The 23,558-nt window shown below is 55.4% G+C and overlaps 1 protein-coding gene across 3 annotated transcripts in view; it reads right to left on the reverse strand.

Annotated features, from left to right (window-relative positions):
* Nucleotides 1-1,640: 1,640 nt before the first annotated feature.
* Nucleotides 1,641-23,558, reverse strand: part of SPIRE2 (spire type actin nucleation factor 2) — a 43,698-nt gene continuing 21,780 nt past the window's right edge. For 2 of the 3 annotated variants that reach the window (XM_044255519.1, XM_044255520.1), the window contains exons 2-15: nt 22,398-22,441; nt 18,572-18,928; nt 15,642-15,722; nt 15,383-15,547; nt 14,536-14,622; nt 14,159-14,282; nt 13,872-14,041; nt 13,043-13,232; nt 11,172-11,293; nt 8,189-8,323; nt 7,984-8,051; nt 4,013-4,040; nt 2,952-3,067; nt 1,641-2,643 (exon numbers count right to left, since the gene is read on the reverse strand). In XM_044255519.1, coding sequence (XP_044111454.1) covers nt 2,421-2,643; nt 2,952-3,067; nt 4,013-4,040; nt 7,984-8,051; nt 8,189-8,323; nt 11,172-11,293; nt 13,043-13,232; nt 13,872-14,041; nt 14,159-14,282; nt 14,536-14,622; nt 15,383-15,547; nt 15,642-15,722; nt 18,572-18,928; nt 22,398-22,430 — 1,899 coding nt within the window. In that variant the 5' untranslated portion in view covers nt 22,431-22,441 and the 3' untranslated portion in view covers nt 1,641-2,420. The remainder of the gene's footprint in view (nt 2,644-2,951; nt 3,068-4,012; nt 4,041-7,983; nt 8,052-8,188; nt 8,324-11,171; nt 11,294-13,042; nt 13,233-13,871; nt 14,042-14,158; nt 14,283-14,535; nt 14,623-15,382; nt 15,548-15,641; nt 15,723-18,571; nt 18,929-22,397; nt 22,442-23,558) is intronic. The other variant, XM_044255518.1, reaches the window with a different exon arrangement.

Here is a 23,558-nt window from a genome sequence, read left to right on the forward strand (position 1 = left end):
GCGCCACCTGCTCCAGGCACTCCCCTGGAGTCCCTTAGGTTTTACCCTCCCTACTTCCTGTAATCCTGCTGTTAAAGGGCTAGCTCAGGGAGAGCCTCCAGGACATCACTCTTGTCCATCGGATTGGCCAAGGCCAGCCTAATTAAGTACATTTTGTGTCCCCCCCCGAAGTGGCGTGAACAATTTATGCAGGTTTCTTGCCTCCCCTTTGGATGAAGACTTAGGGATTCTCAGCCTGGAGCTGCTGCCTCCTTTGCCCTTCCACAGGAGAGCAGCTGTGTGCCCCTGAGAGATGCAGTCAGCCCAGCCTGAGTGGAGAGCGTCAGTCTCCCTGTCCCCACCGAAGGCATGGCCCTCGGAAGTTTGCCTGCAACAGTTCTAGACAAAGTGAGCACCATTTGTCACAACCCAAGTCAGGGGAGGGTGGGGCTCAGTGGGGTGAGTGCACGGCTCTCCAGCCTGGGGTCAGCAGGAGGGGGCCTGCAAGAATGGAGCAGCACCCTCCCAACCTCATCTCCAAGGGTTATGTGGCCCCCTGTGGCTCAGCCCAGATGTCCCAACATGGGTTTCTGCTTAGTTCCAAGCATTCCCGTGTGGAGTAGAACCTTGGATTCCCGTTCTTGGGAATGTGGGCCTGAACCTATTGCCTGGCCCACTTCCTCGCTTGTGTAATGAAAACAGTGACAGCAGAGCTCACCTCCCAGGAGCTCTGTCTGAGGTTGCTGCACAAAGGGTTAGCTTTCCCACTGCTGGCTGTGTGACCAGGAGCAAATCTTCACCCTCTCTGTGTCTGCTTCCTCATTCTTTTTTTTTCTTTTTAAGAGAGGGAGAAGGCTCCATGCCTGGGGGGGAAGACCAATGAGGGGCTCAGTCTCCCAACCCTGAGGTCATGACCTGAATGGAAATCAAGGGCTGGACACTTAACCAACTGAGCTGCCCAGAAAACCCTTTGCTTTCTCATTTTTAAATGGAAATAATAATACTCCCTGCCCATGAAGTGCCCAGAGGTGTTGGAAACTGACTGTTTTTAATGGACTGTTGCAATTTAGTGTAACCTGCTGATGAGCTACCTCTCCAGCAGGTCCCTCTGTAACAAGTCCTGTCCCTCAGGGCCTCCTCTGGGCCCCTGTGCACGTGGCAGGCAGCTAGAGCCTGGCATCTCATAGGCCTGGGTTGAGGTCGCAGATGAGCTGTTTCTTTGGCCAAATTCCTTCCCTCTTGAGCTCAGTTTCCTTTCCTATAAGGTGGGATGACAAGCCACCTCCCAGATGCATGTGGCAGGCCAAGCACACAGGAGCTTCAGCCATTCTCCTGAAGAGCAGTGGGAGCTGCCCCCTCCCCCGCAAACCCCAAGGGGGTCATCTGCATGGAGAACAGGAGCAGGGATCTGGGGACAAGGCTGGCAGTTGACAGGCTCCAGGCTGAGCCACATGCAGCAGCCCTGCTGGCTGTGGGACTGGGATGGCCAGATCGGGAAGTTGGGCCTCATGGACAGGAGTGGGTATGAGCGGCCTTGTCTCATGGTGGGCATCCTGAATGGACACCAGAGAGCCGGTGGCCCCTAAGAGCCCAACTTCTGCCCTCAGAGACTGTGCCCATCGCTGTGGCTCCGGAGTTCTCAGTCCACACCCCAGACGGAAGATTGTGAAACCGCCTTTATTAGGCCAAGGGCAGCTCGGTGTACACATTGACAGACTTCCTCCCCGTACCAGGATCAGCAGCATCACTGGGGCCCTGGAACCAGCACCATCTCTGCTCCTCTGAGTCTGGGAGGATGGCTGGGGCTTGGGTGCTGGCCAGGGGGCAAGGAGTGAGCCTGGCCTTGGATCTTCCAACTGGAAGATGCTGCTAGCAGGCTGCCCACTCCTGATCTTTCCAGCTGCCTCCGCAGGCCAGGTTCCACTCAGAGTGCCCCTGTCTACCTGGGGACCAAAGCATCCCGTCCCAGCCTGGACATCCACCCGGGGAGGGGAAACTGCTGTGTTCTCATCCTTGGGATGGAGAAGAGAACAAATCCTGGGATGAGGGTCTTCCCAGAGCTCTGGCGCCTGGAGCCCACTGCTGTGTCTCCAACCTGCCCTTTTTCCTGAGTGAGAAAACCCACTCATGTCTCGTCCCCGACCCCAGCAATTCCCAACAACTCCCAAAGGAAACAGCCTCCCCCAGGGAGGGTGCTGTAGTGAGCCTGACCCCAAATAAACTCTGGGGCCAGGAAACGTGTCTATAAATATATAGGCTGTGTGTGTATTATATAAATGTATCTATATATGTATATATGTACATGCACACTCGGGAGAGCAGCTGGCAGCTGTGCCCCAGGACCGGGAGCTTCTCAGCCGGGGCAGGACTAGCCTGGCTCCTCCCCAGAGGCCTGGCTGCCTTGAAGAGCCTCTGGCTGGTGGCCCAGAGGTTGAGAGCGGTCACTTGAAGTTGAGAGTCCAGGTGTTGGGGACGTAGAGAGACTGGGTTTGGCGGGTACGGCGAGGCGTGGCGTTGAGCGCGTCCACGCTCCTGCGGCTGGAGCGAACCACGTCTGCCACGAAGCTGGTGCAGTCACTGCAGACGTCCTTGAGGACACAGCCATGGGTGTAGATGTGCGGGAATGCCTCCTCCACACTCTGCCACTGGGACCCCTGCAGTGATCTGGAGCAGGACAGAGCTGTCAGGGACGTCCCTTTCTGTCTCTCCGTATCCACAGCCCACCCCCTATCCCCTCCCCCCAGCAAAAGCCTTCCCTTGAGAGTTAGTGGGAGGCCTGGGATCTGCTCACCATGTCAGATTCCAGCTCCTCCCACTCAGCCCCCAGACCCATCTGAGACCGCTCTTCCTGGACGACCGCCTTGGATTTCCACGTCCTGGGAGTGTCCTCGCAAACCAGCCCTGCACCCAGCTCCGGCGTTCCTAGCAGTGCCTGTGGGCCAGTGACATCAGCAAAGGGCAAAGGGACTCACTGGAAGGGCTCTGTTCTCTGGGTCGGTGTGGTGTTGGTAGTTGGCACCCTCCGTGGACTCTCAAAGCCCAGCGTGTAGACGGGAATGTGTGCAAACTTCTTAGAAGGCATCTTCATCTGCAACACACACAGGGAGATCTGAACCAGGCACCCCCAGGGACAGGCACATGCACACACCCACACACCTGCCCTGGGCCCGTGTGACACCCTGGGGGTGTCGAGAGCCATCCTTTGCCCCACTCCATGCTGCCGTCTGCAGGCGTGGGCGCCCTTGCTTGGTACCCACGCCAGCCACAATGTGTGCCCGTGTAGACGGACGCTTGTACCCCCCGTGACCTGGCCCACGTGCTGAGGCGGAGCTTTTCCGCAGTGAAATGGCAGGACACAGAAGGTTTGGACATCATGGTGGGAAAACCCCTTTCCAGCACCCCTGGTTTCCAGGCTGAGGTGAACCAGGACGACATGGTTCTAAGCGTGATGAACCTTCTGTGCCTGTCTGCCTGCACGTACAGACGCCCCCGAAGGCTGTGCAGAGCCTGTCCGGAAACGTTCAAGGAGGCTGTAGTGTCAGAAATTGGGACTTTCGCAGGGGGAGTGAAGCGTTTTTCCTAGCACTAGCCTGCTAACGTGGAAGGTTAAAGAACATTTTTTAAAAGACCACTTACAAGTCTTTAAAAACTACACAGTCTTGGGGCGCCTGGGTGGCTCAGTCAGTTAAGGGTCTGACCCTTGATTTTGAATCAGGTCATGAGATAGAGTCCGGCCCCTTTCTCCGTGCTCAGCAGGGAGTCCGCTTCTCCCTCTGCCCCTCCCCCCACTCTAAAAATAATAAAAATAAAAACTGCACAGTCTTGGGAAGTGTTAGGAGTGGGTTCTGTGTGGGGGACGATGAACAAGGTGGCCGGTCCGTGTGTGACCTGCTCCCAGGGGACGGCACTCCTGCTTCTGTCCTCTCGGAGAAAGAAGAAGGGCGCCCCCCCCCCCAGTTCTGCGACTCGACAAGCCACGTCAGTCACACGTCACGCACCTGGGGGCCCTGCTCAGGCCCCAGACGCTGCTCACCTTAATGCTGCAGGAAGCGCAGACAGCCCTGGAAGGGAAGGAGGGGTCAGCTGCGAAGAGGCCACAGAGAAACCATCCCACCGTCCACGGCCCTCCCCTGCTCGACCCCCATTTGTTCAGTATTTCACTTAGTTTATCCCCAGATCTTGCTTTTCTCTTTAATTAGCTGTACATCCAAAACATGTGTGTCCCTCACAGCTCTTCTCTGGACAGTTTGGTCTGGGTTTTCTCACGGGCCTGACACTCCCCACCACAAGCCCGCCCGAGCCACAGGGGCCACGGGTGAGTGGCTCAGTTTCGAGCTGCGACGGACATCTTGTTATTCCCCATTCCTGATTTCGAGAATGAATGCCTTCTTGGGAAAAAAACCTGACAGAGAGATGACTGTGATGGAGACCCAGGAGTCCTGTCCCGTAACGCCTGTCCTCAGAGGGTCCTTGCTCACTGGTTTCCCTTCTCCAGATCCAAGTGTGATTGACAAAGATACACATTTAAACGTAAAATAAAAGAAATGGGGTACCGTGCATACTATGTACAAAGTTACATCAGGGGACAAATTTTCCAAATTCATTTTTTAAAAGAACAGACGGTGTCATCTTGCATGGAGTTTTTGTTTTGTTTCGTTTTAAATTTTATTTATTTTCTTGAGGGAGAGAGAGTGCACACACGTGCCAGTTGGGGGAGGGCCAGAGGGAGAGGGAACGCTGGGCTCCATCCCAGGGTCTTGGGATCATGACCTGAGCCAAAGGCAGACTGTCTGGATGTTTTATAATTGGTTTGCCGTCTAGAAACCTCTGGGTTAGCTTTACTTTACTTTGCTGCGGTCAGGGAACTTACTTCCTTGAGTCCTACATTTGTGAGAATTGTTCTGTGCCCCAGAATATGGTCTGTTTGGGAGCCATTCCGTGTGCACCTGAGAAGTACATTCTGCTGAGCTCAGCTGTGTGTGCTGTGAATGTCGGATCAGTCGGTTGGTAGCATTCAAGTCTTCTGTGGCCTGTCGTACCCTCCTGTCTGCGTGTCCTGTCAGTTGTTGAGAGAAGGCTCTTGAACCTCGAGGGACTCATCAGTGTTTCCTTGCAACTTGCTCAGATTTTTACTCCACATATTTTGACTCTGTTGTTAGGTAGGTCAAGTGTTCAGAATAGTTATTTCTCCCCCCCACCATTATGACGAGAATGCCTTTAATCTCTGCTAATGTTCTTTGTGATCTACACTGAAATCAATAATTAATACATCAACGTAGTCTAGCCCTTCACACAGATTATAAAGAACTTCCATCAGCATACTTCTGATCTCCTCCTTGGCCTTAATGCCATTGTGACGATACTTTTTACTCCGAGATGTTATGAACCCTGTGAGATGCTGCTGCCTGGTAATTACTGGGTAGGCAGCGGACCTGCATTTCCCCCCATTGGCTGCTGGATCTCGGGTCATCTTGTGCAGAGTGGTGAGAAGGCAGTCTGTGCTCGCTTACTGGCTGCTACTGTGCTTCCCATCCCCGTGTGCACTGAGACTCCATCAGGTAAAGGACCTCACTGAACGTTCGCTTGCGTGCAGGTCTACTGCTGAAGAACTCTTAGTTTTTGTATTTCTGGAGATGTTTCTACTTTTTGTCTTTGTTTTTAAAGCACACTGTTGCTGGGTACAGGATTCTAGATGGGCAGTTTTTCAGTCCTTCGAAAGTGCTCCTTGACTATCCTCTTGCGTGTTTCCAAGAAGCCTGCCACCGCCTGGTCTGTGCTCTCCGTATGTCTTTACCTGCCGCCTGGTTTCAAGAATTTCTCTTGGAGCACTGGGCAGCTCAGCTGGTTAAGCACCCGACCCTTGATTTTGCCTTAGCCCACGCCAGGTTCCACACTTAGCATGGAGTCTGCTTGTCCCTCTCCCTCTGCTCCCCTGCTCTCTCTCTAAAATAAATAAACAAAATCTTCTCTTTATTACAGTTTTGATCACTTTGGTTAATATGTGGCTTGGTGTAATTTTTTTCATGTTCCTTGTGCTGGGGTTGAGTTTCTTGTGAGTTTTTATTTATCATCAAATTTAAAAATCTTTTTAGCTATTATTTCTTCAAATGCTTTTTCTGTCTTCCTCGCCCCTTTTCCTTTGGGGACCTTGATTCCGTCTATATTAGACTTCTTAACGTTATCCCACTGCTCACTGGGAACATTTTCGTTTTTTAAATTATTTTTTCTCACAGCATTTCATTTTATTTATTTTTTTAAAGTTTTTTTTTAAGATTTTATTTATTTAGGGGCACCTGGGTGGCTTTAAAAAAAAAAAGGTTTTATTTATTTATTCCACACACAGAGAGCGAGAGAGAGAGATCACAAGCAGGCAGAGCAAGAGGGGGAAGCAGGCTCCCCACTGAGCAGGGAGCCCGATGCGGGGCTCCATCCCAGGACCCTGGAATCATGACCTGAGCTGAAGGCAGAGGCTTAACCACTGAGCCACCCAGGCGCCCCCACAGTGTTTTCATTTTAGACAGTTTGTATTGCTTTCTCTTTGAGTTCACTAATTTTTTCTTCTATACATTCTTCTGAATGTTTAATCTGCCATTAATTTTATCTGGCGTAATTCTGAACATTCACCCAAACATTCTGGTTTTTATGTCTGGGACTTTGAGTCTTCTTCAGATCTTTCATTCCTGTAACTTTTTGAACATATGAAATATAGTTCAAAACTTTTAATGTACTTATCTACTGATTCTAATTACTTTTTTTTTTAAAGATTTTATTTATTTATTTGACAGAGAGATCACAAGTAGGCAGAGAGGCAGGCAGAGAGAGAGAGAGGAGGAAGCAGGCTCCCTGCTGAGCAGAGAGCCCGATGCGGGACTCGATCCCAGGACCCTGAGATCATGACCCCAGCTGAAGGCAGCGGCTTAACCCACTGAGCCACCCAGGCGCCCTTATCTACTGATTCTAATGTCTCTGTCAGTTCTGGGTGATTTTGCTGGATTTTTCTGTCAAGGGTCATGCTTTCCTGCTTCTTGACGTGGCTAATATCTTTGATTAGATGCTAGACATTTTATCTTGCTGGGTGCTGTTTATTTTTTTATTCCTATTCTTGAGCTTTGTTCTGGGAAGCATTTAAGATACTTGAGAATGGTTTGGTCCTTTTAGGTCTTGCTTTTTTTAAAAATTTTAGGTCTGGAACAATGCTCGGCTTAGGGGTACTTATTCCCCACTTGTGGGACAAGACCTTCCTCTGTGTCCGACTTCCCGGCTCCTGACGTCCAGCACTTCCACCATGGTTGGTGGGAACAGACACTATGCGCATCTTAAAGCTTTAGCACAGGGTCAGAACACTTGTTCTGTAAGGGGTCAGATAGTAAACATTTTAGGTGTGGCTAAATGAGTAATGAAGAAACAAAGGATGTGGCTTTGTTCCAATCAAGTTTTATTTACAGAACAGGTAGTGGGTCAGACTTGGAGCCAGTCCCTCCTTCAGGGAGCTTCTTCCCCAGCCTTCAGTCATTTCCTTGCTTCTGTGTGCTGATTAGAACCCTGCTGACTACTCTGGGGGAATCTCACCCTGCAGACTGCTCTCTTCCTGCGGGAAGTACATTCTGAGACCTTCAGCTGCCTTGATCTCTTTAGGCCTTGACCTAGAAACTCTAGGCCTCTGAGGCAGTCATAGGGCTCACCCTGTTTCCTGCTATTACCTGATATCCAGTATCTTGAAAGCCACTGCTTCCTGTACTTTGGGTTTTCTGGTTTTTATGGGGTTTTTTGGTTGTTTCAGGTGGAAAGTGCCTGTTCTAATGCCTGTTACCCCACCGTGGCTGAAGGTGGGAGCCCCTTAGCTATTAAAATTAAATTAAAAATTATGTTCCAAGTTGCACTAGCCCACGGCACATGACAGAACATCCCCACGATCCCAGGAGGTCTGACTGGTCAGGGCCGGCTTGGAGACGCTTACCTCCTCCTGCCATGTTAATCACTGCCAGGGTGCTTACAGACGCTCACCTCTTGCAAAAGAGACAGGTGGGTGGCCAGGAGAACAGCGGGAACTTGGTTCGGCAGCAGCAGCAAATCTGTAAGAAAAGGCCCAAATTAGCTTGTCCTGCCTAGTGAGGAAGCAGCCCTGGGTTCGGGCTGGCCTGGGTTCTGGCCTGCCCTCGACCCCGAGCTCCTGCCCGACAGGGGAGCAGCGGGATCCGGGCCAGCTCACCTTCCCCTTCCTCAGACTGCTGGCGAGCTCCTTGTTGTGCAGGAACCTCTCCATCTCGGCCTTCACCAGCACGCGGCGCACTTCCATCACCTCCTCCACAGTCAGAGCGAGGCTCTCCACGGGATGGCTGAACTCCTGGGGACAGAAGGGTCGAGGGGTCAGTACTGCTTAGGTCTTTGGGAACGAGGCCCTTCAAGGGTCTGTCCACAAGGGCCTCTCTTCTCGGAGGACTCTGGAATCTTCGTGGCCTCCGTCTGCCCACGCCCAGCAACCTCCTAACACACCCCACTCTTCAGTTCGTCGCCCCTGGGAGCCACACACGCTCCTCATGACTTCTCCGACGGGTCGTGCAGCGGCAAGCAAGCTCTCCTGCCACCGGGCCCAGCCCCGGCCCGCTGAGGACCCCACCGCCTGGAGCCGGCCCCAGCTGTGTCCACAGCCCGCCCCGACCCGAAATGCCGGCCTCCTGCCTCGTCCCCCACCTGCAAACACACACGACAGCCGAGCGAAGGCAGCCAGAGTTCCCAGGCCCCCCTCCTGCTGCTGGAACCCTTCCGCACAGAGCTCTGTCCTCGCCGGCAGCAGAAGGCCCGGGCCCCCCTGCGCACTGCCCAGCCCGGCGCTCAGCGGCCGCGGGGCTCCGAGTCAGCCCGTCCGTCCGGAGGCGGCGTGTGTCCTGCCGGCTGCAGCCGCCCACCGGGTGAGCGTGCGCGGGGCTCGCTCTGGGAAGGGAGGGGGCAGCGCGAGCTGTCCGGGGCTCAGTTCCTCGCCTGTGACGCGGGGTCGCATGCCGCTCCGTGGGGAAGCTCAGCCCCGAGCGCGCAGCCCCCGAGATGTTAGCTGCCGCGATGAGGCACCCTGAGGGGCAGCAGCCCACGAGGGGGTCGTGAGGGTGGGCGCCGGGTGCCTGTGTCTGGCTTCCGACTGCCGGGGCCGCTGTCTGGGAGAGTCTGGGAGCCCGCGCGCTCCCTCCCGCCCGAAGCCTTGGGTTGTCTGGCTCCCGGCAGCCTGAACAGCTCCCGGGGAGCCTCCCTCGCGTTTCCCGGCCAGCGCCCGCCGCCCAGCCGTCTCGGGCCGGGCCAGGAGCAGCCGAGCGCGTCGGGCTGCCTGCGAGGCGGGTCCAGGGCGGCCGGTCGCGGAGCCTGTGTGACGTTTGACAGCCGACCCTCTCGGAAAGCACTCGAGATCTGTGCTGAGAAGAATACACGTCCGGGACCGGCATTTCAAACTCGCCCGCCAACGGGGCGCCCGGGGGGCTCAGTGGGTTCAAACTCGCCCCGCCAACAACTGATTAAAAGAATATACTGAGGCGCCGGGGGCTCCGTCAGTTCAGCGTCGGACTCTCGATCTCCGCGCACGTCTCCATCTCAGGGTTGTGAGTTCAAGCCCCAGGCTGGGCGTGGAGGCTACTTTAGAAGAAAAAAACCAAAAAACCTCCACTTCCCCCAGTTCTTTGACATCCCTTCGAGAAGCGAGCCTTCCTCCTTCCCGGCCCCTGTGAGTTCTGTGGGGGCTCACGTGCACTCAAGACTCAGCTGCCCCCGTGACCCACGGCCATGGCCCAGGAAGGCCCTGCTGCTGGAGGGGTCATGGGCATTAGCACGGCTTGGCGGGGGGGCTGGGACCGCCCTCATCCACGATGGCCTTAGACCAGCGCCAAGCCCATCTCAGTGCCGAGCCCGCGTGTGTCAAGCCGGCGGAGGCGTGTGTTCCGAGCACCAAGTCAGCCTCATGAGGCTGATGAAGACGAGGAACGAGGGGAGGGGCGGAAGGGAGACCCCGTGAAGGACGACAGCACAGCCAGGTCACGATGTCATCAAGGAACACTTCCAGTGCAAGAAGTGAAGAAGTAAAAAAACTTATTCTGGGGACGCCTGGGTGGCTCAGTTGGTTGGACGACTGCCTTCGGCTCAGGGCGTGATCCTGGAGTCCCGGGATCGAGTCCCACATCGGGCTCCCAGCTCCATGGGGAGTCTGCTTCGCTCTCTGACCTTCTCCTTGCTCATGCTCTCTCTCACTGTCTCTCTCTCTCTCAAATAAATAAATAAAATCTTTAAAAAAAAAAAAAAAAACTTATTCTGGTTCTTCACCCAAAGAGGAAAAAAAATTGGGGGGGTTGCTTAATTCTCCTCTGCTGAGGGTGTACTTAGTGGGTCACTGTAATGAACAGATCACGGTGGAAGTGAGTCACTGCTCACGCTGGCGTCTGCCTTGGTGTGTCTCAGACCACGAGCGCTAGGGAAGGCCGCCGCCAGGTCCCGAGGACACCCAAGAGCCCTGGGGAGAGGGCCACGTGTGGAGGCACCAAGGCCTCCCACTCAGAGCCACATGAGGAGCCCCATTCCAGGGCCACCTCTGGGGAGGCCTGAGCCCCTCTGCCCACCTGCCCAGCCGGGCCGCTTCTGGATTCCTGACCTCGGAAACTGTGAGATAATAAAAGTTTGTTGTTTACACTATTCCATTTTGGGGAAAGTTTTCATGCAGCAAGAAATAACACGGGAACTTCAGTGTAACGGTACCTCACATTTACATGGCACCTGTCAGCATTTTGACGTCTGTTCTCGTCTGAGCCTCTTGACAAAACTTCAAGGGCGGATGATTACAGAAGCAGTCACAGGGTCGTCCGCTCTGTCCCCCCCACAGGGAGGCTGAGGGAGCCCGGGTGCGAGGCTCACGCTGCAGTGGCAGAGGCTAAGTCTTCCTCCTCACTGCCCTTGGGCCCGGGGCCCCAGCTTCTCACAGAGAGCAAACCAAGAACTTCCCATGTGCATCCCCTTCGCAAGGTCCTCGTTTGGCCAGCGGGCTGCCGTGCCCAGAAGGCCCAGAAGGCGGCAGCAGAGCAGACTCAGCCACTTGGGCTGAAGGAGCGGCCCCACTCCTGGGGCCCCACTCCTGCTGGCCTTGTCCTAGGCAGACATGAGGGGGAGGGCCCAAGGGACGCCCCCACCCAGTCACTGTGGACAACAACACCTCTGTCACTCACCAGCCACAGGTGATGGGTGTCTGGGGCTGCAGAAGCCTCTGGCTTGTCCTCTGCTGAGCCCTGGTCACTGTGTGGTCGGGAGCTGGGGTCAGGCTGGGCCTGGACACTCATCGGGAACAGACCTGGACTCAGAGCACACAAGTCCCGTCAGGACAACCTGGCAGACACTGGTGTCCAGGGAGACATGGGGACGGTGGGGGGGACCGTGGGGACTGTGGGGGGAATAATCAAGCAGAAGAACATGTAGAGAACATATCAACCACATTGGGGGCACCTCGGTGTCATAGGCCCAAGGGACCCCTGTGGGAGGCCCCACATCTGATCCTTGTTAATGAGCCCATGGGGAGAGCAGGTGACACCAGTCCCGCAGGAAGCCTGCCTCCCCCATTCACGCCGCTTACTGCTCTCAGTGTGGAAAGGACAAAGGAGCAAGAGGCCGGTTCTCCACAGGGTCTCTATGTCTGGAGGACAGTTGGGGGACAGTGAGGTAAGGAATTGGCCTGGCCTGGACCCCTTCACTCCAGCAATAGCACCGAATAGCACTGCCGTGAGAGTGGCCAGAGAGCAAGAGGGTGGCTCCAGGTAACCTCGAGGGCAGAGAAGGCAGACTGGCCAGGTCTGGTCGAAGCAGTGGGGGAGGGGGAGAGGACAAACCCATGTCCTGTCAGCATCTGGGGAAGAACAGCCCTCACAACAGTGGGACTAACTAACCCTGTGTGGCCAGAAGGATTATGTTGACCTCTGTGCGGAACAGGAAAAGGAGGTGACGGTAAGTCAGATTCTAAAATGATGTGCTGCATGGCCCATCTGGTTCATTGCAGACACCTTTTCATTGACAGGAGAAAAAAAAAAAGACTAGAAAGATCTCTCAATCATCCATCCATCCATCTATCCTATCATCCATCCATCCATCATTCATCCATCATTGTCCACTCTCCCATCTGTCATCCATCCATCCACACATCCATCATCCATCCATCATCCATCATCCATCCATCATCCATCATCCATCCATCCACACATCCATCCATCCATCATCCATCATCCATCCACACATCCATCATCCATCCATCATCCATTGTCCATCCATCCACACATCCATCCATCCATCCATCCATCCATCGTCCATCCATCCACACAACCATCCATCATCCATCCACACATCCATCCATCCATCCATCCATCGTCCATCCATCCATCCATCATCCATCCATCCACACAACCATCCATCCATCATCCATCATCCATCCATACATCCATCCATCCATCCATCCGTCATCCATCCATCGTCCATCCATCCACACAACCATCCATCCAGCATCCATCTATCTATATATCATCTGTCCATCCATCCATCCATCCATCCATCGTCCATCTATCCATCCATCCATTCATCCACCCATCCGTCCATCCACCCACCCATCCATCCATCCATCCATCATCCATCTATCTATATATCATCTGTCCATCCATCCTCCATCCATCCAATTTTCTTTTCATATACCAATATAGTAATATCATATATTGGCATATATGGCATTACCATATATATGGCAATTCATATGCCAATATAGTAATAATAATTATCTCTAGGTATTAGAATTATGGGAATGTTTTCAAGTTTTTAAAAAGTGTCTTACAAAAAACGTGGATGACTAATTTAGTAAGAAGGTTTTCAAGTTAAAAAAGTGGGAGATGCCTGCTTGAGGCAATGAGGTAGATCTGAGCTTGAACTTTAAACACGCTTCTTACAGATATGAGCTCCCTATGCCCTCTGGGTGCGGCCTGCTCGGGAGGACAGTAAGATCCAAGCCAGGACATGATGCCCACAGGGCAGAATCAAGAAAGAAGGGGTGAGAGGCACCACTTGCCTTGCTCTTGGGTGCTTGGCCTCCAAGTGTGCATGCTGCCTGCGCGGGGCCGGGAAGATTCCAGCCCTCCTTGGGGCTGAGTGGCTGGCTGCAGGCTAGAGGACACTTCGCTCCGGAGCTGGACCAGGTCATGCTCTGAGAAAGAGCGGTCCCGCTTCAGTGTCCCCTCCCCACACGGAGACTCTTCCTCCTGTGGACACAGCAGACTCAGCCCTGACCACTCAACCTGACCATTCTGCCCACCAGCATCTCCGGCCTGTCCCTGGACTGGCCAGGGGCTGCTGCCTCACTCTCCTCTAGACAGTGGAAACAAGTACCTCAAAAGAAAAACCCTTTCCTGAGGCCTGTGGGAGGTCCTGGAGATGATCGGTCCTCTCTCAGGTGTAGCCCACTGGGATCACTACCACCCCTGGTTTCCTTGGGCTCTGGGGGCTGTGGGGACATGATATGGCCATCAATGTCCCATTGAGCGTCCCATTGAAACACATTGGCTTTTCACATCAGTCAGAGGGCGCTCAGCTTCCCAGCCCCAAGATGATGGAGCATGTCCATTACAGCCCTTTCTGTGCCATGGGAAGAGGTGGCCCAAGGCCACTGTTTCAGTCACCCGTCTGAGCCACCAAGATGGGGAAGTGCTCCCAAGGCCCACCATGTTTGCTTTCAGAGCAGACCAGCGCCACAGCAGGAGACCAGCTCCAAAGAAGAGTGCGGCCCTCAGCCCTGAGCGGTGGACGCCCGCGGCTGAATGCGCCACGCTGCCTTGGCTCAGCCCTTCTCACTTACCCCCATCCCCACCCCGGCCTCTTTCCAGGAATCTATGGGCTCTGACCTCAGATGTATTCATCTCCTCCATCTCAGCCAAGGTGGGGGCCTTGAGCAGAACCCGGGGCCGTGGGCGCAGCGTGTTGCTTCCAGCATCCGTGACGGACAGGTTGATGCAAGACGTGGATTTGGTGTCCCCTGAACAGGCATTGAGAATGCAGGGCAGAGAGCCAAACCCTGGTGGAGGCAGGGAGGTGGGGCAGGACAGCAGAGTGAGGGGTGCAGATGGAGTGGGGAGGTAGGAGAGCAGGAGCGGAAGTGGGGAGGGGGGCAACAGAAGCAGAGGAAGCTCACCCCGGCCACCCCAGCGCTCGCCCCTCACTGGGCGCAGCCTCCGCTCCTGCTTGATCTCCTCCAGGATCTTCTCGTGCAGGGTCCTCTGCTTTTGGGGTAAGGGGCGAAGCCTTCTCTCTGAGACCTGGAGGGAGTATGGCAGTTCCAGGAAGGAAGGGCAGTGGAGCTGTGCCACAGACCCACTAGAGCGGAGAGGAACACTGCGGACACAGCCAGCCCTAGCAGGAGCAGGCACAGCGGGGGCAGGCCGGAGGTGGCCTGCGTGCTCCTGGGGCAGGTCCATCTCAGACCCAACCTTCCAGCCACCTCCTCGGGGTAGGCGCCGGTCTGCCCTTGGGGAGGGAAGGCCACGAGGGGAGGCCCCGTGCAGCACGTACCTGTTTCAGTGGAGGCCGGGAGCGGATGAAGTCTAAGATGAGTTCATGGGCATCCTTCTTCACCCTGGGAGGTAGGTCTCCATCGACCTGTGGGGGAGGCAGCTAAGGCTGAGGGCTGGATCCCCACTCAGGAGTTGGGGGCTGTGGGAGGGGCCATGGGAGGAGTTGGGGGCCTGGTCCTCATGCCGTCCTTCCCTCCGACAGCATGGCATGCACGTGGCTGCCATGACCACTACCACCTTCCCTACATCTCAGGTTCTTCGTGTGGAAATGAAGGTCGGTGGCGTCCCTTCGACCCAGCTGTCCCAAGACTGAAATGAACTCGCCCCCGTTCAGAATTTGCAGAGTAAAACCGGCACGCAGCACGAGCCACGTGAGTATAAATGGGACAATCCTCCAGGATCCTCCACACTTCCCCTTTCCCTATCCTCGTCACACCGTGTCCCCAACATCACACCGTGTCCCTGACGTCACACCACATCCCTGCCCTAGTCACACTGTATCCCTGCCCTTGTCACATTGTGTCCCTGATGTCACACCGTGTCCCTGACATCACAGTGTCACACCTTGTCCTGTTACACTGTGTCACACTGTGTCCCAGCCCCAGTCACACTGTGTCCCCATCCTTATCACACCGTGTCCCCACCCTTGTCACACCATGTCCCCGCTGTAATCACACTGTGTCCCTGTCCTAGTCCCCCCGGGTCAGGTGGAGCCAGATGGGTCAGGGCCTCATCTGTCTGTGCACATCTGAATACCCACTCAGTAGCCAGCGCACAGAGTGGAGGCTGCAGAGCCACCAGCGGGCAGAAGGCTCGGGGGCAGGCTGCCGTCCCCAGCAGCTCACCATGACCTTGCGGAGCTTGTAGTTCCTGGCGCGGATGTCCTGCATCAGCATCTCGAAGGGGGTGAGCTGGAACTCGGTGGGCAAGGGGTTGAACTCCTGCTCCTGCACCTTCTTGAGCTTCACCCCGTGACGAAGTTCCCTCATGAGCTGCACCCAGAGTCGGGCCTGGGCCCCCAAGAAGACGGAAATGGTCCTTAGACCCGGCAGGGCTCCCCCTGGCCCTGGCACAGACCCCAGGTGGGGGGTAGCCATAGCTTACCCAGTCGGTGTGTCCCAGGTGGTCAAGCTCTGCCAGGGCCTTGCCTTCCTGCAGCTCACCCTCCCGAAGCTTCTGCAGCATCTGTTAGTCCAGGAGAAGGTGAGAGTGGCTGTCACAGGGCTGCAGGCCCCGCCAGTCTGTCCATCCGGGGACAGTTCCTGAACACGTGGGCTACTATTCCACCAGCTAAAAAAGGGATGAGTGGGCATTTGGGGCCAAAGCTCTGGACTCAGAAAGATCTGGAGAAACAAAGCCATTAGCTTTGGAGCCATGGGGGCCCTTGGTGGCCCCTCAGCTATCTCTGGCAGTTCTCCTGGGCCAGGGGTGAGAGCTGAGCAGCCACCTAGCACCCACACAGGACGTCCTGGCTCTCTCCTTCTCTCAGCCAATCCACACAGCCCAGAAGGGCATCGTGTCCTTCTGAGAGAGCAGATGCAGGGGGACCCTGCCCTCTGTCACCTGTGAAAAGCTCCCAGGCTTCCTTCAGATCCAGCCGGCATGGTGCTCCCTCAGCAATGCCTCGGCCTCTGTCCGGGCCACGTGCATACCCCCTCCTGGAACCCCCAGGGCTGCTTCTTGACCCACTCCAGCGGGGACACTGGAGTTTCGGTAATCTGCTTCTGTGAGTGTTGTCTGGACCACTGGCTCCATAAGGCCAGAGCCACAGGTATGTTTCTGTTTTCTCCCCTGAAGACTCCTGGTTCCTAGCACAACTGGCAGAGGCTAGGTCTTCAACAATGGCTGAATGGATGGATGGATGGATGGACGGACAGATGGATAAGAGGATAAGTTACTCAGCAAGTCCTGGGAAACAGACAGGTTCATATTTCATGAAGCTGAGAAAATGCCAACATCACAATGATGTTGGAGAACAGGAAGGATGGTTAGGCAACTGTTCTTTGCTGAGAATTTGGGAAGCAGCTACTAGATTCACTCCCTTCATTGTCCTGGATCTTGGCAGCAGCCAGACACTCGGTTCCCACCACCTCCCCTACCCTGGAGAAGCATCGAACCCTTAGCACACAGCTCCCAGCTCACCCCCCTCACCCCCCCGACACAATAAGCCAGAACCAGTTACCCTGGCTTTCACTTGAAGCTATTTGCTAAACTGCTTTGGGACGCTCTAGAAAACGCGGCCAAGTCTCAGAGCGCCGCATGGTGTGTGACCTGGCTGATTCTAAAAATAGACCTGTGTGTGATCTGGCAGTTCCTGTGGGCAAAGGGCATGAAGGGTGGGTCTCCCATCCCCCCCCGGACTTTCTCTACCTGTCCCTGAGCAGGGTGTTTCTTCCTAAAATGCCAGCCCAGATGTGTCCCACTGACTCCCGCTTCTCATTCCCTGCTACTGCCAATTCCCTGAACATCTCTTGGGGCAATTACTTGGAAGTCTAGAGTTGTTTGCTCATGCTAAAGAAAGAGCTTCCATTGTCTGGATAAGGAATTGATGGTAGCAACAGAACAGATGACTTCAGAGCAAGAAAAACAAAAGCATGAAGACCATCCACTCATTAAAACATCAGAAGAACATCTCTTAAGTTGTGGAGGAGGAGCAGCAGCGGAGGAGGAGGAGCTTGGTTGGGGCCTTGGGGGAAGGGAGTGGCCAGAGGAGCGACCTACCCTTGGGCCACCAGCTGGGCTACAGATAAAGGCCCGATGGCTCAGGGACTGTCACTGCCGTGTAGGTTCTGGACCCCCAGCCCTGTCCATCAGAGCAATATTGAGAATCGACTCAGGCCACAGTTCAGGGAAGCTGGTTCGGGGAATCAGACACCAGTATCAGTCACTTCCGAAGAACACCTCTGCCGTTTAAGCAAGAGTGGGTGGAACCAATTCCCCCGCCCTCTGTCAAGTCTGCCTTTTCTCATATATGACTGCTGAGGGGAGGCAGGAGTCCCTATGCCAAGACCCCCTGCTTCAAGGAAGTCTGTCACCTCCTTCCAGGAAGGAGATGGGAGAGTTGGAGAAAGACCGTCAGCTGGTAATTCTGGAACCATGAAAAGACAGGACAGCCCTGGAGAGACCCCAGCTCTGCCTGGACTTCCTCTGGCTTGGGGCAAAGGACACCTTTCAGAACCTCTATTTGTGGGACGCCTGGGTGGCTCAGTGGGTTAAAGCCTCTGCCTTCGGGTCAGGTCATGATCTCAGGGTCCTGGGATGGAGCCCCGCATCGGGCTCTCTGCTCAGCGGGGAGCCTGCTTCCCCCTCTCTCTCCACCTGCCTCTCTGCCTACCTGTGATCTCTGTCAAATGAATAAATAAAAATCTTTAAAAAAAAAAAAAAAGAACCTCTATTTATTTATCTGTAAAAAGGGGGGGGGGCTACGGTCACTGAATTTCCTACGCCCCAAAACTCCAAGCGCAGTGAGTACACATGTGCACTGAATTACAAGTGGCGCCTTCAGTTCCTGTTTCCAGAAGGAACCAGCCCTGGGAGAGGACAGCCAGGTCTCGCAGGACCTGGAAACAGGAGGCAAGAGGAAAGAGGTCCTGGAGCCAAGTGGCTGCGAGCCGGTGAGTAAAGGTCCTGACCCTCAGTTCCTCCCCGTGCAAAATCCAGCTCAGGGTCCGGGGAAAACCCGCACAGCATGACAGGGCCCGCCCCGAGCGCCAGCTGCAAGGCGAGGCCGTTCAGAGTCCGCAGCTGAGGACCTCCACTTCCCGTGGGAGAGACAGACGGACCCACACCGGCGGAGGTGGGGGGCGGGGCAGGAAAGACGGCCAGGAAGGTCCCTTGGGGGCCTCCGCCCCTTCCCCTGGGAGTCCCCCCCCACTCTCGCCCTGGGCACACCGTCCCCTCGGGCCCTGCTCAGCCCCAGCCCCGCCCTTCCAGTCCTGGCCTCCGGGAAGCCCCGCCCACACCCTGGGCCCCACCCCGCCCTCGGCCCCGCCCCCCGCCCTCGGCCCCTCCCCCACACGGCCTCGCGCGCTCACCTCCTTGGCCTCCCGGACCCTGGCCAGGAAGGCCCGCAGCTCCAGCGTCTCCACGAAGAGCGCCCGGCACACGGCCTGGTAGTGGGTCTGCGCGCCCCGGGGGTCGGTCAGGCGCGCCGCGCACAGCCGCATGGCCTGGGCGAAGGTGCGCACGGCGCGGGGGCCGCCCTCGGCCTCCTCCTCCTCCTCCGGGCCCCCGTAGCCCTCGTCCGCGGCCCCGCAGACGCCGTCCTCGCAGTCGTTGTTGGCCATGAGGTCGATGAGCCGCTCCAGCTGCGGGCTGAGCTCGCGCTCCTCGCTGTCGTCCAGGCCCCAGTCCAGCGCGCGGTAGATGGCAAAGCCCAGCGACTGCACCATCTGCAGGACAGGGGCCCGGAGAGTCAGCGGGCCGTGGGGGGCCACCCGCAAGGGACCCAGCCAGGAGAGCGACCGCCGCCCCGCCTGAGCACAGCGCGGCTTCCAGTGGCGACAGCGCGACAGCCAGCGGCCCTGCAGGAGGCCCCCGGAGGCCATGCCATAAGCCGGCCGGACGCCTCCCAGCCGCACCGTGGACAGCAGTTCAGCAGGCTCTCGGGGCCAAACGTGCCTTTAACACGTGAAGTGAGGGCAACGCCCTCCCGAGTACCTAACCCAGAGAGAGGGAAGACGTGTACCCACAGGGACTCCTCCGGATCGCCCAGAGCGCCCACACCTGCGATGTCCAAATGTCTTCAACGGGGACACGGAACACAAAGGTGACCCATCCTTCCCATGGGATGCCAGGCTGCCAAGACCAAACTCAGGCACCCCCTTACACACAGACAGAACACAGAGTCACAAAGCCAGACTACATGCTTCCATTCATACAAAACCCTAGGCAAGATGAAGCCAATCCACAGCCGTAAAAAGCGGGTCACTGATCATAAAGCATATCCCAATAAATGTGATTTAAAAATACAGATAACCGAATCAAACATTGGCTTTTAAAGTGACATAAGAGTGTTTTAAATCCGAGGAGAAAGACTACATGGGTTACGGTACAGACACCTGAACTCATAAAAATTGACATCCTCTCCCTTAAAAAATACTGTAAACTCCATGCAAATTACAACATACGTAAATTTAATCTGGAAAAGAAGAAAAGTGAAGAAGCAACGGCACCTGTGTGGGGGCTTGCCCAGGGACCAGGAGCTGTGGGCACCCAGCCAGGTATGGGGCCTACAGTGCTACAGTTTACTTTATGTATCCTTGAAATCTCCATAATTAGTTCTTTTAAAAGCATATTCACATATTGAAAATCTGAGTTTTGCAATAGACCTCTTAACTCACCATTTCTCAATTTTATTTGGCAGGAAACCCTATTTTCATAGACTACCGTTAACCACTGGGACTCCGCCTTCTCCGGGGGGGCATCTGCAGACCCTGCCACTCCATTTGTGGCTCTGTCCAGTGGCCGTCGGCCCCTGGCATGGGCTGCTCACAGGACTGCAGTCCCGGAAAGGTCACAGCTGCTCGCACAGGGAAGAGCCATGTGCCATGTGCAGTGACGGGTGAGGACGACCACAGGGGTGCTGCTTCCAGCCTGCCTGCCTTGCATATTTTGACATTTCTCCTTTATGACAATGATGCAGATTGACCATACTCTTCTCGTGTCATCAGCCACACAGAGCCCTTGGCTACTTAACTCTAGGACAGCCTAACCTGAGACCTAGCCTCTGGCTTCTAGGCAGAGGACGGAGCCACGGAGCCACGGAGTCATGTGACCACAGCTGGCAGCCGGCGGAGCTGGACTTGGGACTCACGTCCGTCCCCAGCCTGGGCTCTAAGCCTTGCCCAAGGCAGGAGGGAGCCACACCCTCACCTTCCACCCCGAGTCTGAGTCTGCCTAGCCTGAGGGAGGGGGGAGGCCTCTGGCCTCTCCTCTTGTTTCCCACACCTGCAGCCCAAGGGGACTGGCTTGAGCAGAGCTGAAGGAGGACATGGGGAAAGTCAGTGTTGGGCAGGGGACAGGCACAAGACAGCCTTCTCTATCCTGCAGAAATGCCTCAGAACACACCCTGGCCAGTGTGGGGAGAGGGGCTCCAACAGAGCCAAGTTCCAGTCTACAAAACCCCAGTCCACCCTTGGAGGCGGTCTTATCTCTGCTTAGCCGGGCAAGAATCACAAGCCCAAGTCATGAGTCAGAGGGCAAAAGACCAGGGCCAGGTGGAGTCCCCTATGGCAGTGGGACCCCCATCAGGACTACTGGGCTGGCAAGAACCACAGGTCACACAAGTTCCCATCGATTCTTTCTTGGCCAGAGGTAGAGGTCAGAAAGGAGATTGTGGGAGAGATTCGTGCCCATTCTCTACGCCACGGCCACTGCTGACCCAGGCGTGGCTGTGCCCTGGCGTCTCCATCAGAGACCATTCTACCACCCGGGGCAGACAGAGGGGCCCTGTGGGGCAGCCCCTGTTCCAGCGCATCTTGGAGCAGCACCGCATCAGTTAAAGGGTTAACTCCAGCAGGAGCCTCTCCTCTGACAGCTGCTCTGTTAAAAGCTTCTCTGTGTTCCAGCCCAGACACTGGAAACCTCCTGAAAGGCAGAGAGCTCTTGCTTTCCCATAAGGAACAATCTGGGCAGCCAGCCAGGGTCTGAGAGCCTCCAGGCCTACCTGCCCACAGTGTTTTGGGAACTGAGCAGGCTCCCAACAGGCCAGCTGGGGTGAACAGCCTACTAACTGAGGGGCTTGGAGAGAGAAGGCACTGAGACCACAGGACGGCGTCCACAGGAGGCTGGTATCAGGAATCTGGGTTAGCACAGCGAGTGGCCCCTACAGTACTTTCTGGAGTGGGGCTCCGGGGTCAGTCTGTAAGCGCGCAGACTGGACCCCCACAAACAAGGCTCCTTGTAAATATCATCAGAACTGCTAAGAAGTCTCCTTTGGGGCGGCAGGTGGCCACGGCACATTCGTGTGGGGACTCTGGGTAACGGGGGCCACCCTGGGATCACTGTCTGAAAGGCAGGGGACTGTTCCTGGGCTTTGGATAAACAAAGTCTCCAGAGTACTCTGCCCGCCGTGGCAATGCTGTCTTCTTCCCAGACCGAACTACGGAAGCAACATGGAGCGAGAACCTCACCACGGAGGCCGTGTGCCGCTGGGAAGTGTGTCCTATCACTGACAGCAGTAAGATTGCCAGCATGTGCTGGGAAGAAAAAGCAGGAAAACTCTGGGATGATTCTATTATCATTTTGCAATTCTCCACGACAGACTATATGGCCTCTTTGCCGTGACCAGCCCCCCACCCTTGGTATAATGCTGTGTTCAGTACATAAACACACGTTTGTATAAAGCTTTCTTAAAGGCAGTAGAACGATCCACATTAAATTCAGGACAAACTCCCGGAGAGTAGAGGGACAGGGAGGCACTGGTCCTACTGGTGAGGTCTGAATTGTGGGCGGGGTGGACAGCAGTCACCGGCTGGTTTTCCTGCTTGCCCCTCAGACCCACGCCATGACTGACCTTCTGCGTCCACAGACCACAGCACCTTTGCTCCCTCCCTCTGGTCAGTGGGAGGCAACACCAGCAGCTTGGGGGCAGAATAGGAGACGGAGGTAGGGTACCATCGCCCACCCCCGCCCTTCAGGCCCTCCAAGGCCTGCCAGGTTCCACACTGACCAGTGGGCTCTGTCCTGACCTGCCTGCTCTCTTCATCAAGTCCTTTCGATGAAGCCCTTTGAGTATTTTGTCTGTGTCCTACCTCATGGAAATAATCTTGTAACTTTACATGCTATCTAATTCACATAATATGAGACATATTAGTTTTAATGCGTATCAAGTAAATTAAAAAATTATTTTAAAGGTACCTGGGCTTCTGAGCTGGCTGCTGACAACACCATCGTTGTGGAATCTGCAAGAGGAGACAACAGGCAGTCAAGACACACCCCAGCAACCCCAGGCCGCCCACCCACCTGGTCTCCCAAGAATACACAGTGTATCCCAGAAAGCTTAAACGGGGCGAGCAGCCAGTCATTTGGAATGGACATGCAGAGGCAGGAGACTCAGCCCCTGCCCACACCCTGCACAGCAGTCACACCCCAATGGGACCCCTCAGAAGGGAGCAGCCAACAGGCTTCCCTGGGAGGCATGGTTGGTGCTAGAGTAAAGAAGGAATAAGGAGAGAGCAGGTCAGTTAGATCTTATCTGCAGGAAAGCCCTCACAGTCCGTAATTCACAGTCTGAGTCCATGTGCCCCCAAATCACAGCAGAGTCACATGAGACCCAGGCTCAAAGGCAGCAACAGATTTTGCTCTGGAGTTCCCAAGAGCCAAGCTGGGTAAGGTAGCATCTGGCCACCACCTGTAAATCCGGAGACCTATGCAATGTCAAGGTCTCCATCAGAGAATCAGTCTCTGGGTCAAAGCCCAGGTGCTAAACTAGGTACTAGGTAATTTGTTATGTTCACTATTGAACAAGGTACTGAATTCACAAGCTTATGAGTGCTCACTTGTTGAAACCCATATACAACCCAGAAGGTAAGCGGTGTTGTGACCCATTTCACAGGTGAGGAAATAGAGGTATCACAGCCGGAGTGGTGGTGCCAGGTGGGGCCATGCGAGAGGATCCTAGGCTCTGCTCCAGCCGCTCCGCACACCACCCCCCGCCCCGCGTCTTTCAAGATGCCAGCTGGATAAGCTGCAGAAAAGCCACCTACTTCTACAGACTTCCTTGAATTAAGCGTGCAGGTAGAACCTTCGCGAGGGGGTGAACTCGAGTTGCCTTAACTTCTTTTTGGAACGAGGTAGGGTATAAAAAAAACATAAACCATGAAATCGCCACTGAGTGAACCTGCTAACTCTGCAAATATTTTCAAAATGCCATTAAGAGCAGGGAGATTGCCAAAGATAAAGAGCACTTGTGTTGGGCTGATCCATTAAAATAATGGACAACAGCCCACTCCCAACATCAGTGAGGCTGAAAGGGACCCGCCTGCAGGACCCTGGGGCCCGCCAGAGTGCGCAGCCACG

Source organism: Neovison vison, chromosome 7 (assembly GCF_020171115.1).
Source record: "Neovison vison isolate M4711 chromosome 7, ASM_NN_V1, whole genome shotgun sequence".
Lineage (NCBI taxonomy): Eukaryota > Metazoa > Chordata > Mammalia > Carnivora > Mustelidae > Neogale > Neogale vison.